Here is a 16,329-nt window from a genome sequence, read left to right on the forward strand (position 1 = left end):
AAAGAGACCCATAGCAACAGCCTACTGGGCACTCACCACCTTGACAGGAGCTGGTGCCGCTGATGCCCACCCCACAGGGTATTACTGGGAGTCTGCTGGGAGGGGACGGCGGCTGCACCAATAAAGTGTGGCTGGAGGCGGGATCCCTTCTTCCACCGGTGGGACTTTTTTCGGTGCCTGTGTATCTCTTCTCCAAGCTGCATTCTGGCAGAGACAGGGTGCTCCCCTCAGTGCTGCTTGCAGTGTGCCAATGTCTTGCATGTCCTCAGTCCCGTCCTTGTGCCTGTACTCCTCATTAAACTGGACTTCGTCTTTCTCACCTACATTCTGATCAGTGTGTATGTTTATTTGTGTGCTTCCACGGCAGTCTGCTTTGGTGGGGACTGCTGCAGGGCTACAGGGGAGGAGGATTGTGCTCCTACCCTGCCCATGTGTAACTCTATCCCAGCCATGTGTGCTCCCACCCATGTGTCCCTCTGTCCCTGATCTTGTATGCCCATGTGTGCATGAGCCCCTGCCCATGTGTGCCTTTCCTTGACCATGAGTGCTCCTTCCCATGTGTTCCTCTTGTTGGAGTGGTGCTCTCTGCACCTGTCTCCATTTTGTAGCAGCAGTATCAGCCCTCAGGCTGTGTGGTCCTATGTGCTCCCTGTCCCCTTGTGTGGGCGTTCCCTGTCCCCTGTTGTCTAACATCACAAGCACCACTATATACTCTGCCAACACCTCTGTCCCTGCCATGTGTGCCCCTACCCATGTGTTCCTCTCCTCTGTCCCTGCCATGTGTGCCTCTGCCCCTGTGGGCCCTTACCAGTATGTGCTTCTGCCATTATTTGCCTCTGGCCCTGCCATGTGTACCCCTACCCATGTGTTCCTTTGTCCCTGATGGTGTATGTGCCTGCCCATGTGTGCATGTGCCCCTGCCCATGTGTGCCTCTACCTGACTATGGGTGTTCCTGCCCATGTGTTCCTCTCCCTGCCATGCGTGCCTCTGCCCCTGTGTGTCCCTACCAGTATGTGCTTCTGACCCTGCCTGTGTGTGCCGCTGCCAATGTGTGCCTCTGTCCTTGTCCATGTGTGCCTCTGTTTCTGCTAAGTGTACTACAATTATCACGGGCACTCTCATAAAAGCCCAGATAAGTTCTTTGCCAGGTGCCTTCACATACAAATAGCAATATGGATTCTTGGGCAGGCGCCACTCACTGTCTTTAAAATTCAACTTAAGAGTTTTTTCTTTATTTAAGAAATGTTATATATAAGCATGGTGGGGATGTGTGCTGCACTCCAACAGAGGGTCAATCAGCTTTTGAATAAAAGTCCTTTAATCCTACATCGTCACAAGGCTTTTGCAAATGTTTGAGTTGAACACTTGTGTAGCACCCAGGTACAGGGATGTTTTTGCAGGTGACACAAGGCTCCTTTGTCTAACAGCAGGTCTTATATTGCAAACACAACGTGACAAAGAGGCAAGTGTAGTCTCCCCTATTTTTAGCAGACACAGACTGATACGTTGCAAAAGGTACAACTCAATTTTATTGTGTTAACAGGTTTCAAATTGTAACCAAGCTAAACATTATTATAGACTTATACTATTGCAACTTTTCTAATAGTTTGGTAGTTGGGTTAAAACAGGTGATAATAACATACATTACACAGAATGAAGTGACACAATAAGCATAAATATGGAATTATGAACAGATAACTAATGTAAAACTTAACTGATAGGAATACTGGCTGCAGCTTTTACTTAAACCACAGTCCTTATAATCAATGGTGAGAAATAAGCAAATGGTTGTATACTCATTAAGAAGAGTAGTATTTGCAGGACTAGATGTCTTTTCCAACCAGCAGGGCTAAGCAAGTGGTAATGTAGAGGGGGACAGGGTTTGGTTTATCACGGTGTGGTGCACCATACAGAAGAATGAATACATAAAATATACCTTTTATTCAAAGATGAATTAAAATTGCGAAATATGACAGACTACATGAAACATAAAACATATACACAAAGAGATGTGAACAAAGTGCAGGTTAAAATTGCACATACGGAGTCCCTGTGTGTACCGTCCTCTTAAATAAATTGTCACAGTGAATTCCCTTCTTATTCCCTCAACAGGTGGCTATGTAGTCACTTCATTTGGGGAGAGAGATATCTCTGATATCCGATGTACGAGGATGTGTAGTGTGTGAGTCAACCACTAAACTAATTGCTCAGTGTAGAATCTGTGTTAACATCTCATAGGGCCTTATTCTGGTTGAGTAGGATGGCTCTGGATGCGTACGGATGGCCAATGGTGTTTGCGCATATGCAGAGGTGTATCTGCGCATGTGCGAACGCCGCGCACGTCCGAATCCAGCGTGAATTCTGTACAGAAAACGATCAGTTGGAACAATCCAAACAGGGGGTAGAGAGGGGCGTGAAGGGCTGTTTGGGCTCATTACCATATGCGTTCCCATGAAAACGCTGGGCGTACGTATGGTAATGCGGCCGTGACGCACGTGTGGGGGGCGGACATATGAAATAGCCGGATGCCAGCTTCCCGCCAATATCCCTTTTTTGTCCGTGGTAGCATACCCCTGCAACATCATTAGTAACTATACTAAGTAAATATGACGCACAGGGGGCCATCCTCATAATAACCTATACATCTTTAGGGTCCTATGCGAGTGAACCCCACCAAATCCCCCAGCGTTGTAAGCAAGTGGTAAGCAGGTGTACATGTGACAGGTAAATAGCGTGGTTGCAGGTCTTGTTACACGTCTTTTACAACCAGCAGTGGCAAGCAAGTGGTAAGCAGGTGCACACGTGACAGGTAATTAGTGTGGGGATGCACATGGAATGACCGACAGCCATCCGGATTTCACCACACCATCATGCAGGTCTCGTAACGTCCTCCCCGGACGGTCCAGGACAATGTCCCGCTTGCCATCCTTCAGCGCAGGGTCTTCTCCAGAGTCCTCGTTCCGGGGTTGTCCTTGGGTCTGCCTCTATGCATCCTGCAGTCACTGGACTTAGAAATGGGTCTGCTCCATCTTCTCTGGGTCTACAGTGGCCTGAGAAGTCCTCTGCACAGCTCCGATGATTCTCTCAAAGGGATCCAAGTCGTTGATCCAGTGACCAGGCACTTCTGGGGAGCTGCAGGTCCTGTAGCTCACCAGTCTTTTCTGGGTTAGCATTCTTTTATATCCCTCCAGGTAAACTCTCTCCCTTCAGTCTCAGCAGCCACTTTTATCCTATCCAGGGTCACTTACCCCCCTCCTTTCCTCTTGGGCAGCTAAAACCCCATTAGGTCCCGGGCCCCAGCAACCACACACCAACAGAGAATTCTGCCTTACTACTTGAGATACTCAATCAGCTGGCATGCCAATGTTCCTGCTTCCAGCTGTTGCTGGACAGAGGAGTTTAAAAAAAAGACAGGGTGACATTATGTTGTTTACTAAAGGTCCCCATACACGCTGTGATAGCAGTGTGCAATGTGATGCATTATCGGGTGGATTGCATCGCATGCATTTTGCATGCGATGCAATGCAATCCGCGGGCAGTACAAAAAGTATGTGCAGCACATACTCTTTGTACTGTGCAATGGGATACCCGTGGGAGCGTGCATCGCGTCGCATTGCACGCTGCTATCGCAGCATGTATGGGGACCTTAAGGAGCTGGCAGGGTCAACAAAAGTTCATCCCCATATATCCCAATGCACTTGCAGCTATAAGGGCAGAGAGGGTGATACAGTATACGATTTGGGCACGATTTCATCCTATTCGGATGAATTGGGCTGTGAAATCGCCCCAACTCGCACGAGTAGACATCCCGTCTTAAATGATGCACGGTCCCGCGCACATCGGAGTCAGGAGGTCGGACAGGCTGCACATAAGATTTGCCTAGCGGGGGACGGCAGTGGACGGTGGATGCTGGCGACCAGGGAGCCGGGCAGGGGAAGCTGGGCAGTAGGTGCACAAAAAAAAAAAACATTCAAATGAATAGACCTCAGATCAGTGGCTGCCCATTCAATTATATGAGCTTTTTTTTAAGCTCCCGCTTCCCCTGCCCAGCTCCCTGCTCCCCCTTCTCCCTCCACCCAGCTCTCTGGTTGCCAGAATCCTCCGCCAGCTGCGGTCCCCCGCTCCCTGGTCCCTTCGCTGGCATCTGCCACCCCCTGCTCCCTCCGCCCTCCTCTCTGGTCGATGGTACCCCCCGCCCTCTGACACCCCTGCAGATCCCTGGAAATTGCATGTGAAACTTGGCACATTAAGTGCCTAATCGCGTGTGACCACTTCCGGGGGGCTGCAAGGGCAATCAGATCCGACTTGTCCTTAGGACTTGCCTTTACCCCTGGGGTTACTAATAATAAATAAATAAAAAAAACTATGTGGGGGTATTACACTTTATAATAACTAATTCATAATGGTGTCATACTGTTCCATCTCTATCTTAATTATTTTGATAATTGATATTTTTCTGGTTATGTAAGTAGGCATTCCAACCAAAATGATGCTCTCCAGGAGGGACACATCACAATGCTCCGTTTGTGGAATTTATGGTTGCCATCACCTGTGTTGAAGCACCTTTCTTATCAATTAACCTGTTTAAAGGCAGTGGCGTCACTAGGGTTGGTGTCACCTGGTGTAGTAACTCATGTGTCACCCCCCCCCCCCCCCCCATTTTTTTAAAATAAACAAAATTGGGGGCATGGCAGCAGAGGGCGCGGTCTGTACCGTGATTGAACTGTGTGCTTGCAGATTGAGTCAGCACACCTATTCCAATCTTCCAGTATTATAGCAGTGCTGTATAAATTGATTGATAGATCAGTCCCTGCATTTTTACAGGCTACTTAAATCATTAAACACTGTTTATCCGTAATGCCAATTACACATTATGCCGCACACAGTGATGCCAATTACACAATTAGCCGCACACCGTGATGCCCATTACACCGCACACCATGACGCCCATTACGCTGCACACCGTAATGTCAATTACACAATACGCCGCACACCGTGATGCCCATTACACTGCGCACCATGATGCCCATAATTACGCCACAAACCGTGATGCCAATGACACAATACACTGCACACTGTGATGCCCATTACACCACACACCATGATGCCCATTACGCTGCACACCGTAATGTCAATTACACAATACGCCGCACACCGTGATGCCCATTACACTACACACCATGATGCCCATAATTACGCCACACACCGTAATGCCAATGACACAAAACGCCACACCCTGATGCCCATTACACCATACACCATGATTCCAATTACACAATACGCCGCACACTGTGATGCCCATTACACCACGATGCCCATTACGCCGTGCACCGTGATGCCAATTACACTGCGCACCATGATGCCCATTACAACACACCGTGATGCCCATTACACTGCACACCATGATGCCAATTATGGGGGCCTCGGGCCTAGCGCCCGGCTAATTGGCGAAACAGGCCTAATGCCCGACCTAGTGGGGCCACTGGGGAGTCCTTGGGCCAGGAGGACCCAACCAAATAAACAAAGGGCCAGGAGGGCCCAACAATTATATGCCCCCAGGCCAAGAGGGCCCGACTATAACGCCCACAGGCCGGAGGGGCCTGAAAGTACCCACGGGCCTAGTTTTATCCTTGAAGGAGAGGGTCAGGTAAGCAACCATGGTATTACTCTGCTTGATAGAAGCAGATGGTTTGCGGCACACCATTGCTTTGTCCCATATTGCTGAATAAATCCCTACTTCACTTTAATACATCAGGTGTGTCCACTCCTTATTATAGCAACCGTTCAGAAGTTAGAATAAAAGTTTCTAATGCAAATCAGACCTAAGGAAGTGTGCAACCAGGATACAGCATACACGCTACTGTACCTGTATGTTAATAAGTGATGTTACAAATAAACAAAGGGCCAGGAGGGCCCAACAATTATATGCCCCCGGGCCAAGAGGGCCCGACTATAATGCCCACAGGCTGGAGGGGCCTGAAAGTACCCACGGGCCTAGTGCCCGACACCCGGTGGTCTAGGGTAGGGGTAGGTGGCCCAAGGGCCGGCTACCTGGGGTTGGGAGAGGCCGCAGGGGGGAGCTTCGTCAGCTCTTCTGCTTTCCACCCCTGCTTTCCACTCCGGTGATGGCCGCCATCTTCTTTCTTCTGCCGCTGGCCTGTCCTGGCCAGCGGCGGAAGCGCTTCCTTTCTTCCTCCAGGAGGCGCTGGAGATCTTCTGGCTTGATCCCGGCGTCTTCTGGCCTCTTCAGCGGCCGCCGGAGCTCTTCTCTCCGTCGCCGCCGTCCTCTTCCTCCAGCTATCTTCAGCCGGGGCGCTTCTGCACTCCGCCGGCGTAGGTGCTTCCTCCTTTGCCTCCCGGCGGCATCGGATGTCAGATGCCGGAGGCGGGGCAGAGTACGGCGTGGCTGATTGACTTGCCGCGGCCGTTTCCTATTGGTTCACCATTCGGGAGCCGTGATTGGCTCCCAAATGGCACCAGTGTTTAAACGCCGCGAGCGGCATTTTCCATTGGCGGCCACAAAGGCGCCAATTTCAAATCGCCGCCTCTCTCCTCCACAGCGTCGCCCCCTGCTCGGACTGTCTGTCAGTGCTGGGATCAGTTCTTTGATCCCAGCACTATCTGGGGTGACACCTGCAGAGGAGATGGAGCTGTGTCCCCAGCAGGACGCACCCGCTGGGGACACAGCTCCATCTCCTCTGCAGGTGTCACCCCAGAGACTGGTGACACCCGGTGCGGCCCGCACCCCCCGCACATGCCTAGTGACGCCACTGTTTAAAGGTGCATACATACTGTACAATTCTTTTGACCAATTTCCTTGAAAGACATTTCCCTTGAACCCAGTGTCCTGGATGAACGATGTTGACAAATGATATTGACAACAGACGAAAGATCTAGCTACAGTATATAGGCTCTTTTAGAAAGATATCCAAATTGAGCTGCATGCACAGTTGATGAACAACCTTGATGAACTGGCGGGCAGGCACATCATCATTTGTCATTCGTCGCAAACGCACTGAAAGAAATTTTGACCAATTTCGTACACAATCTCCGAAATGAACAAAATTGGTCAAAAAAGTTGGTCAAAAAATTGTACAGTGTGTATGCACCTTTAAACAGTTAATGGTAATCATACATTAAGAGGGAAGTCCAGAAGCAGAGCATTGTGTCCCTCCTGGAATGGGTCATGTTGGAAGGTATGCGTAGGGGCCCCACTGCACTGCTCTGGCCGGGGACCCATAATGCTGCTAAAATGGCCCTGCCCCCAACACCAGTCTATCCATACTTGCCGACTTCTCAATGTCCCTCTCCGGGAGAAGCCCTGAGAGGACAACAAAATGTGCAGGTCGGGGGCGGGCTGCCGTATCAAAGCCCCGCCCCAAATCCATGCAAACGCCGCGATTCAGGGGTCCACGAGTAGGGGGAGGGGCTAAAATTATGTGAAATTACGTAATTCCCGTAATTTTAGTCCTGCCCCCTCCCCCGGACCCACGATTTACGGCACTTCTTTACCCAGCTCTGGGGGGGAGCGGGGGCTCTGGGGGGAATGCGGGAGCCTTGCCCACCTTCCCGGGAGGCCGGGAGGGGGACCCGATTTTCTGGAGACTCCCGGCCATTCCGGGAGGGTAGGCAAGTATGGTCTATCACCCTCACCTGCCCACATCGGAACTCTGGGAATCTTCCCTGTGGGATCTATGGCCAATCCACCCCTGCCCGTAAAGGGAATTGTAGTGACAAGAGTTTGCTATAATGCCCATAAGCAGTAGTGCACGCAGGGGGGGTTTCTGAGTACCCAGAAACCCCCCCAGGAGTCTAATGGCCCTCATCTGAAAGCTGAGGGTCCCCTCTTTCCATGGATACAAGAATTGTAAAAATCGGTCCTTGGGAACCAGAGATATCTGACTTCAAAGCAGTGGTCCCCATCCAAGCATGTTAATTGTTATTCCCAGTCAGATATTTCAGGTTCTGTCTGACTTAGAGTTTTTCTGGGGGTATATTCCAAAAGCTGGGACTCTCTCCATTTGAAGGGCCCTAGTAGCTTGTCTCTACTGTTCCCAGAACCAGAGATATCAGCCTTCCAGCAGCTGGTTACTGCCCCAGCTCCACACACCTGGTATGTAGTTTTATATACTCGTTGGCGGATTGCTCTGCCTCCTGAACTCTGATCCCCTAGTCCCCAATACCATTTGGTAGGTGGGATTCTCTAGTTTTCAATTTCATTAAAATTTAAGAAATCTATTTCCGGGAACTGGAGATATCTGCAGTCAAGCAAGCTGTCCTCGCACCAGAAAATTATGAATAATAAGCCCACTCCACTACACTGTATTAAACATCCTCTACCACCCTGGAAGTTATGTATCAGGGCCCCTTTATTCAGCCCAATGCCCCCTTCTCCCACCCCATCTCCCACCATCTGTGCAGTAAAGGGGTAATTAGTGGATATTACTGAGCCCTACATGCTGAGCGGTTTATATAACACCCCCTACCACCCGCGGGACATCAAAGCTTCCCCCACCCCTACTGCTGGAGGATCGGTAGGGGCCCCAATACATTGCTATGCCCAGGGGTCTACACTGCTGTTGACGCCCCTGTATGTATGTACTATATGTATATATATATATATATATATTTTTTTTATTATTATTATTTATATACATTTGGTCTATCTATAATACTTTAACTGACCCGGTATATACTGGGTCACCTAAGTGTCCATCTCCGTGCTTTGCTCCGCCCCTCTGGAAACCCCCTTCTGAAAATCCTGCGTTTGCCACTGCATAAGGTGCGTACACATATGTACAGATTTTTCTGTCCAATGCCGATCTATCTGGTGGGAACAAAAACCTGGAAATGTATGGGAGCAAATGACAATAAAAAAAAAAATTGTTCCCAAATGCTTGAACACACAGTGATCAGTCAGACAATTTGTTGAAATCATTGTGATATAACAAATTTACCAAAGCATATATTTGTCTCAGTTTTCCTGCATTTGGTGCTCCAGGTTTTTATTCCCACCAGATAGATCAGAAAGAAAAATCTGAACGTGTGTATGCACCTTTAGAGTCCATTCCCTTCATGGTAGATTGTGTGTAGCAGCGTTTTACAAACCAACAAAATGGTGAAGTGCTTTCAGGAGACGTTTTTCGGAGCATCCAATCCCATTCTCCGGCGCCTGTGTGTGGTGCAGGCGGGGCGGAAAACGCAGCATCACCGAATGGGCGGGCAGCAGACCGTGCGCTGACTGACACCCAGTACAGTAACTGCATGCTGGTGCTGACTGTGATCATTTTGGCGGTCTTCTATCAGTAGTAGTACACGCATTCCCCACGGTAAAGCGCCTGTCCTGACAGCGACCTCCACTCGCTGCCCGGAACAGGGGACATCATGGAGAACATGGTCGCAAAGTTTGTATCGCAGAAAATTAGCAAGACCCGCTGGCGCCCGGTATCGGCCTCCTCTCTGCAGCAGCCGGACGTGTTCGCAGCGGGCTCCTGGGACAATGAGGTGATTACAGCACTGCTGCAACCATCATCCGAGCATCAACAGCAGGCATGGCAGCTCGCATCTCTGCCCCACCATGTCCATGTGGTCATGGACAGCAGTAGTATTAGTACCGTCTGCAGAATGGGCATCATGTTGGAATAATGTGTTATTTATGTTATATTGCTATGTGCTTATTTCGTGTAGTATAGTAGCTGGTGGTCCCTTCCCTATGATGTCGCCTGCCCTGTACTTGGGGATGTGGATGTCTGTTTGTGTATGATATAACCCTCCAACAGTCTTTCAACGGTCGTTTATCCAGCATTGGAATCCTGACTGTGAGGAGCCCGACAGAGGGGTGAGCGCACTGAGGGGCAGATTTATTAAGCTCGGTGAAGTGATAAACTGTCTGGTTTTTATCACCGGCCAATCAGCTCCTACCTGGGAAGTTACAGGCTTAGGGGCCCATTTATCAAGCAATATTTGCGGCTAAACCCGGCTAAACTGATGTTTTCAGGGGTTAACAGCAAATATTAAGTATCACCTAAATGTATTAAAGGGGACCGCAGTAGGAATCTCCGATCCCTGCTGCGATGCCCCCCTGCAGCGCCGCCGGCTGCACCCCCATCCCCATTGTTTTCTATGGGGGATGTGAAGCTGCCCGATGTATCAACATCGTGCAGCCCTAGGCTATCGCCATTCTGATATGGTGATAGCCCATTGTAGCCTATGGCTACATATCGCTCTGCCCAACGGCAGTGTGGGGGGTCAGCGCATAACCGCACATGCGCAGACCCCCCCGGTTTCCTTCTCCAGGCATCGCAGGGACGGGGTCCTTCCGGAGCCCTGCACCCTGGCAGGTCATATATTCGGGTGAAATGATCGCATTTTACAATGCGATCCTGGGCGGTAATATTCCGCCCAGATCGCATTGTAAATGTGATCAATGATAAATGGGGGCCATAGTTTGAAAAATGACAGGTAGGAACTGATTGGCCAGTGATAAAAAACAGAAACTTTATCACTTCACCGAGCTTAATCTACCCCTGAAGTCCTGCTGTGCTCGCTACCTGTTCTATTCTCCCTCTGTGGGAGCTGGTCTCCCACTATTGGAGTCGTGGACACTGTCACAGGAAAATAGCCGATGTAAGTCGGGAATCAGATGTCTGAGAAACCACAGTTGGAATCCTGGCTGTCGATGAGTCATCCGGTACCCATCTGTTTTTTCCTCCTGCCACTGGTTCTTGGCATTGCCTCTAAATTGAGCATTTTAGCTTGTTGCACGTTGAAACCCATTCATACCACAGGGAGGAGCCTGGATTTTGACAGATGTAAAGTTCCCAATACACTTGTACAACTTCTCCAAGGGGAGAAGTTGCACTCCTTGAACTGCCTGGCAGCAGGATCTCATGCAATACACAATTTGTGGTCCTTGTGTATACAAAGTATCCTATGTGACCCCAGCAAGTGTTGCTGGATACGATAATTCTTAGGTACAGCACTTGCGATCACTGGATTCGTTGCATGCTGGACAGCAGATTGAAAGCTGAGATGAAACAATTAGTACTTATGTTAGTTGGGCGGCCACTAAGCTATTTGGTTAGTTTTCCGCATCCCCTCGCGGGGCTTGCCACACTTCGGGCTCAGTGGCTCGCTGCGCTCGCCACACTATATAAAATCAACTCCATGCTGACATGGATAGTAGTGGTATTAGCGTACTAACTATAGTGGGCTCCCAACTAACATATAAGTACCAAAAATTTGCTACTTTTCATCAGATTTCTTTGCCTGATCCGTTGGAATTGGATGAAAAGTGGCACTAGCCAGCTTTACCTCTTCTAGCACTTGGAGATGACATTTCTATAGGCCTGGAGAACAGCTTTCCCTATGCAGTGAACGGGACCTAGGTTGAAAATTCACACTGCCTGTGTTATTATTATAATTTTATTTATAAGGCGCCACAAGTGTTTCGCAGCGCCGTACAAAGGAACAGTACAGGAAAACAAAACTTGGCATAACATAACAAAAATGGAGTACAAATAAAGAGCGCCACAGTTCAATACACATTACAGTGTAAATATAAGTAGTGAGTGTTAACCCTTTCATGCTAACCCATGACCCATATTTTGTGGTGGAGTCCACCTAGTGTTCAATAATACCCCAGTTCCACTGCCGAAAAAACCCTGGTATATTGGCTCAGTGGGAATGGCTACAAGGAAAAACTCCTGGATCTTTTGATCTGGGGTTCTTTTTGGTAATGTGCAGGGTTTTGTCTAGTGGAAATGGCTCTTACTTGGGATTTTATACACTGGTAAATAGAAAAGTCACTGATTGGTCCTTCCAGGGCAACGTAATGAATAAAGGCCATTTTAAAGATCTCAACAGGTTTATCTGTGCTTTCCCGATTTTAGTGGAAATGGGGTATAATCCAGGAATATGCAGGATCAGAGCCAAGGCTTTGGGCCAGTGGCATAACTATAAATACCCCCGCACCGGCACCTGTCAGGAGGCGATGGTGTCCCGGCGTTGCGAAGTGTCTGTGCTGTGCGGTGTCTGCAGCTCACCTGGTCCTGCAGCTGCTCCCAGGATCACCGTCCCCGGCAGCCCTGTCCCCAGACATTTCCCCGCATATCCGACATCTGGGGAGACATTTCCGGCGTCTTGGCAGGGGTGAAAGGTCAGCGCAGGGCGCGCATTTCCGGTGTCTGGGGGGGGGAGGAATAAGAGGGCTGCCCAGGGAATACATGTACAGTGTTCTTCCACATGCTGCTGCTTCCCTGTAGCGCCGCCACCGCTAGGGCTGCAGAGCGCTAGTTATGCCACTGCTTTGGGCTGAAAGTTGTATTACTTATACCTCTTTCCAGTGGTGGGATTCAAGTAAATTAACAGGTTCTATGTCCTAATGCCCATTGCACATAAAGCAACACGCCATAATGCCAATTACACATAAGGCCACACACCATAATGCCCATTACACATTGTGCTACATACCGTGATGCCAGTTACACATTAGGCCACACACCATGATGCCCATTACATATTTGAAACATAAGAGCCACTTACCTACATGCTCATTGTTAGGGTGCTTCATGCTCGATGCCTAGGGGGCTTCATGCTCTATGCCAAGGTAAATTGCTTGTTGTCAAGGGGGAATACATTGCTTGTTGTCAAGGGGGAGTAAATTGCTCGGTGTCAAGGAGGATTGAAATGCTGCCACATCTTACTATTGCGGATGCTCACAAGGTACTGTAAGCAGCTGTCACAGCCGGACAGAGAGCTGCGTGCTGCCCGGATTTATACTGAATGCAGGTCCACAGCTATTTTGAATTCTCCTGCTGGACCGTGAGCCAATAGGAGATCGCGGCCTGGCAGCCAATAAGGAGCCACCACTGCTGTTTCTTATTGGCTGTTGGACCGCGAGCTCCTGTTGGCTAACTGTCCAGTAGTAGCATTCAAAATAGCTGTCACAGCTGCTTAAAGTGCGTCCACGGCTCTAATATACGATTCGGTTCTGCAAAGAGTTCATGATTTGTTTCTATTGTACTGCTGTTTGATTCAGCCGGTGAGGTTATTGTAGCTTTTGACATTCTGTAGCATACTCTGACTGCTTGTAGTTTGCCTGCATATCTCTGCATTGCCCCTTGACTCTCAACAGCTCCCTCATCACTACAATTAGTTGGCAGTGAACCCTTAAGCTGTGTACACACGGGGGCTGAAATCGCTGGAAATATGGTCGCAGGCGACCATATTGCCAGTGATGGGAGTGCCCCGGCGATAAATCGCCGGGTGCGCGCTCCCGTTTTCAGCCCCGTTCTAATCGCTGGTCGCAGGAGCTTGCTCCTGCGACCAGCTGATTACCTCTGCGGCACCGCTGGCAGAGGTTCCCTTTCATCAACGACCATCTCTGGTCGCTGGTGAAAAGGAGAAACTGAGCAATATATTGCTCAGCAATATATCTCCCCCGTGTGTACGGGGCTTTACATTACTGAACTTCTAAAATGCTGCCATTTTGATGTCTACAGTGTGCTGGCCGCTGACCTCCCAGTGGGAGACACAGGAAAAGCCAATTAGCACCTTGAGTGGACTGCCAGGTTGAATTTGGTTAAGTCAGACTCTTTTACACTGCACAACAACCTGTGTTTAACCTTGCTATAATGTCGGGTTGCTCAACCTGGGTTATTTCACTTTGTTACTTTCACACTGCACCTTGACCTGGGTCAACCTGGCAATAACCCAGGTTATTATGGCGATGTGAGCGAAATGGGGTATTAATTATAATTTAAACCTGTGAACTTGCTAAATGGAAGTTATTGGTAGGCAAACATACAAATGAGATCTATTCTTTTGAAAATCTTTCAATTACAATCTTGCATAACTGTTATTTGCTAAGGAAATGGATGAGTTGATAAAACAGTTTTTGTGTTTCGATATTTTTGTGGTTTTATTTCATTTTTTTTTTTTGTTATTTATAGGAAAACAAAGTGTCCATATGGTCCACTGGTGATTTTGGTACCATTAGTATGGAGGAAGATTATCTAGCAGATCCTAAATTGTTGTGCGATATTCAACACAAAGGTGATGTGATGGATTTGCAGGTAACCTGTCAGAATTGCTATCAAGGCCACATATATAGCGATAAAAATGGTGAACTGTGGAAGACTTTAGAGTCTTTTTGGAATACAGGTCGAGTATCCCGTATCCGAATATCCGTTATCCGAATTATTCCGAAATACGGACATTCCAGAAAGTGAAAATTTTTTTTTTTTTTTGCTAAAAACTCACTGGGGACATATGTAACAGCATCACTGGGGACATGATATGTAACTGGCACTATATATGTGCAAGACAATGATTGCTTGGCATTCAAATTCAGTGCTGAGATAGTACACACATTTTGTTACACGTTTTGAAACCTTGTTTTTTGAACAATTAAAATATGTTTGTGTGTATTTTATGTGGTAATAAAATATATTTGTGTGTATATTATGTGTTTATACAGCATAAATGCAAGATACTTCAAAATACATCATTGAAATATTAAAATATTCCGAAATACGGAATAATCCGTTATCCAAAATTCTCCTGGTCCCGAGCATTTTGGATACGGGATACTCAACCTGTATATAAATAAAATCCTATATTAGTCTTTAAATGTACAAATGGTATTGAGACATTGCTAGCCCTCTTAAAATGTTTTTTTTTTTTAAGTTTCTGCTGCATTTCATATTTATCGCACAGCACACAAAGTGTTCAGATTGTGCTTTTTGAACTAGCTTCGGATCACATTGCGCGCAAATCGCATACGATCCAATGCAATCTAGTTCAAAACACACTTAAATATTGTACCGTGTATGGGCACCTTTAGGGCTCTTTCACACACCGTATTTATCTGTCCGACAAAATACCAGTACGAACACGGCATGGTCGCCATGTTACTGCCATGATAATTACTAACTAGGATGGCTGCCGTGCCTCTTTGCTGTTGCACCGTACAGAGACAGCTCAGGTAGGATCCTGCTGTAACATTACATACGCCGCAAAACTGTTGCTTGTGAAAGCAACTGATCCATAAGAAAAAACGGTACTTATGTAGTATCTGGGCTGCCGATTTTTTGATTGTATGCCTTAAGTTAAGGCATACAATCAGATGCGATGCGATGCGATATCGCATCGCATACGATGCGATGCGATGACCCGATTTTTCCATAGGATTCAATGTTAAAATGGACTGAGTCCATTTTAACATGGAATTCAATGGGAAAAAGGGGTCCTTTTCATACCCCTACTATCCAAGTGGGCATGGAGTTGGATATAAACCTGTGGCGAGCGTAGCGAGCCACCGAGCCCGAAGCGTGGCGAGCGAAGCGAGCCCCGCGAGGGGACGGTATTCTGCGTCCCCTCGCGGGGCTCGCTACGCTCGCCACGCTTCGGGCTCGGTGGCTCGCTACGCTCGCCACAGGTTTATATCCAACTCCATGCCAACTTGGATAGTAGGGGTATGAAAAGGACCCCTTTTTCCCATTGAATTCCATGTTAAAATGGACTCAGTCCATTTTAACATTGAATCCTATGGAAAAATCGGGTCCATCGCATCGCATCGCATGCGATATGGTCGGGTGCGATGCGATGGACCCGATTTCAAAATCGGCAGCCCAGTTACTACATAAGTACCGAAAAAACTTCCTTTTTCCCCCACTGGTGAACAAATGTGGTGTTTGTGAAATAAGTCTTAAGACCTGTGCCAAGTAATAACAAAAAGGTCAAGTAAATGAGACTCTGGCACCTGTCAGAGTTGTCTCTCTAAGAGAAGCTGCTTAAAAAGGGCTAGTCGCTCCAAATAACATGGCCTGGAACCTCTTTAAATCCAGAAACATCAGGTACTGGTAGAATTTAGGCTATGGGAGGGAGGGGGAGCCGCACTGCATGGGGATGCAACAGGACAGTCTGATTGATGGACTATAGGGAGGAAAGGTGGGTAAACCGGGTACGGAGAAGCGGGAATATCAGTGTTCTACCTTTTATATAATAAGGATGCTTAACAGAGGGATTGTCTGTAGAAATGAATACATTAAATAAAAAAATTATGGCAGCAATTAATAGAGCATTAATGAACATTTAGCTACTGATTGCGGTCATCATTTTTTTATTTGTTTGTTGTATCTGAGTAGTATTTCATTTATTTGAACACAGTTTAACTGTGATCCCTAAGCTGTGTTCCAGAAGTTCCTCTGTCCGACCTGGTTAAAAAGGGGCACTTCCTCTGAGAGAAGTGTCAGGGAGCACTTTTGTCAGAGCTATGAATCTCTTTATCTTATGTATATTGTGTTTTTATATTTTGAGATTTTGTA

At 47.8% G+C, this 16,329-nt stretch overlaps 1 protein-coding gene across 1 annotated transcript in view; it reads left to right on the forward strand.

Moving 5' to 3' along the window:
* Window positions 1-9,209: 9,209 nt before the first annotated feature.
* Window positions 9,210-16,329, forward strand: part of NUP43 (nucleoporin 43) — a 67,618-nt gene continuing 60,498 nt past the window's right edge. Inside the window, exons 1-2 of the mRNA XM_083176508.1 lie at window positions 9,210-9,505; window positions 13,954-14,076. Of these exons, the coding sequence (XP_083032634.1) occupies window positions 9,386-9,505; window positions 13,954-14,076 (243 nt within the window). The 5' untranslated portion in view covers window positions 9,210-9,385. The remainder of the gene's footprint in view (window positions 9,506-13,953; window positions 14,077-16,329) is intronic.

This window comes from Crinia signifera, chromosome 3 (assembly GCF_055691185.1).
Source record: "Crinia signifera chromosome 3, ASM5569118v1, whole genome shotgun sequence".
Lineage (NCBI taxonomy): Eukaryota > Metazoa > Chordata > Amphibia > Anura > Myobatrachidae > Crinia > Crinia signifera.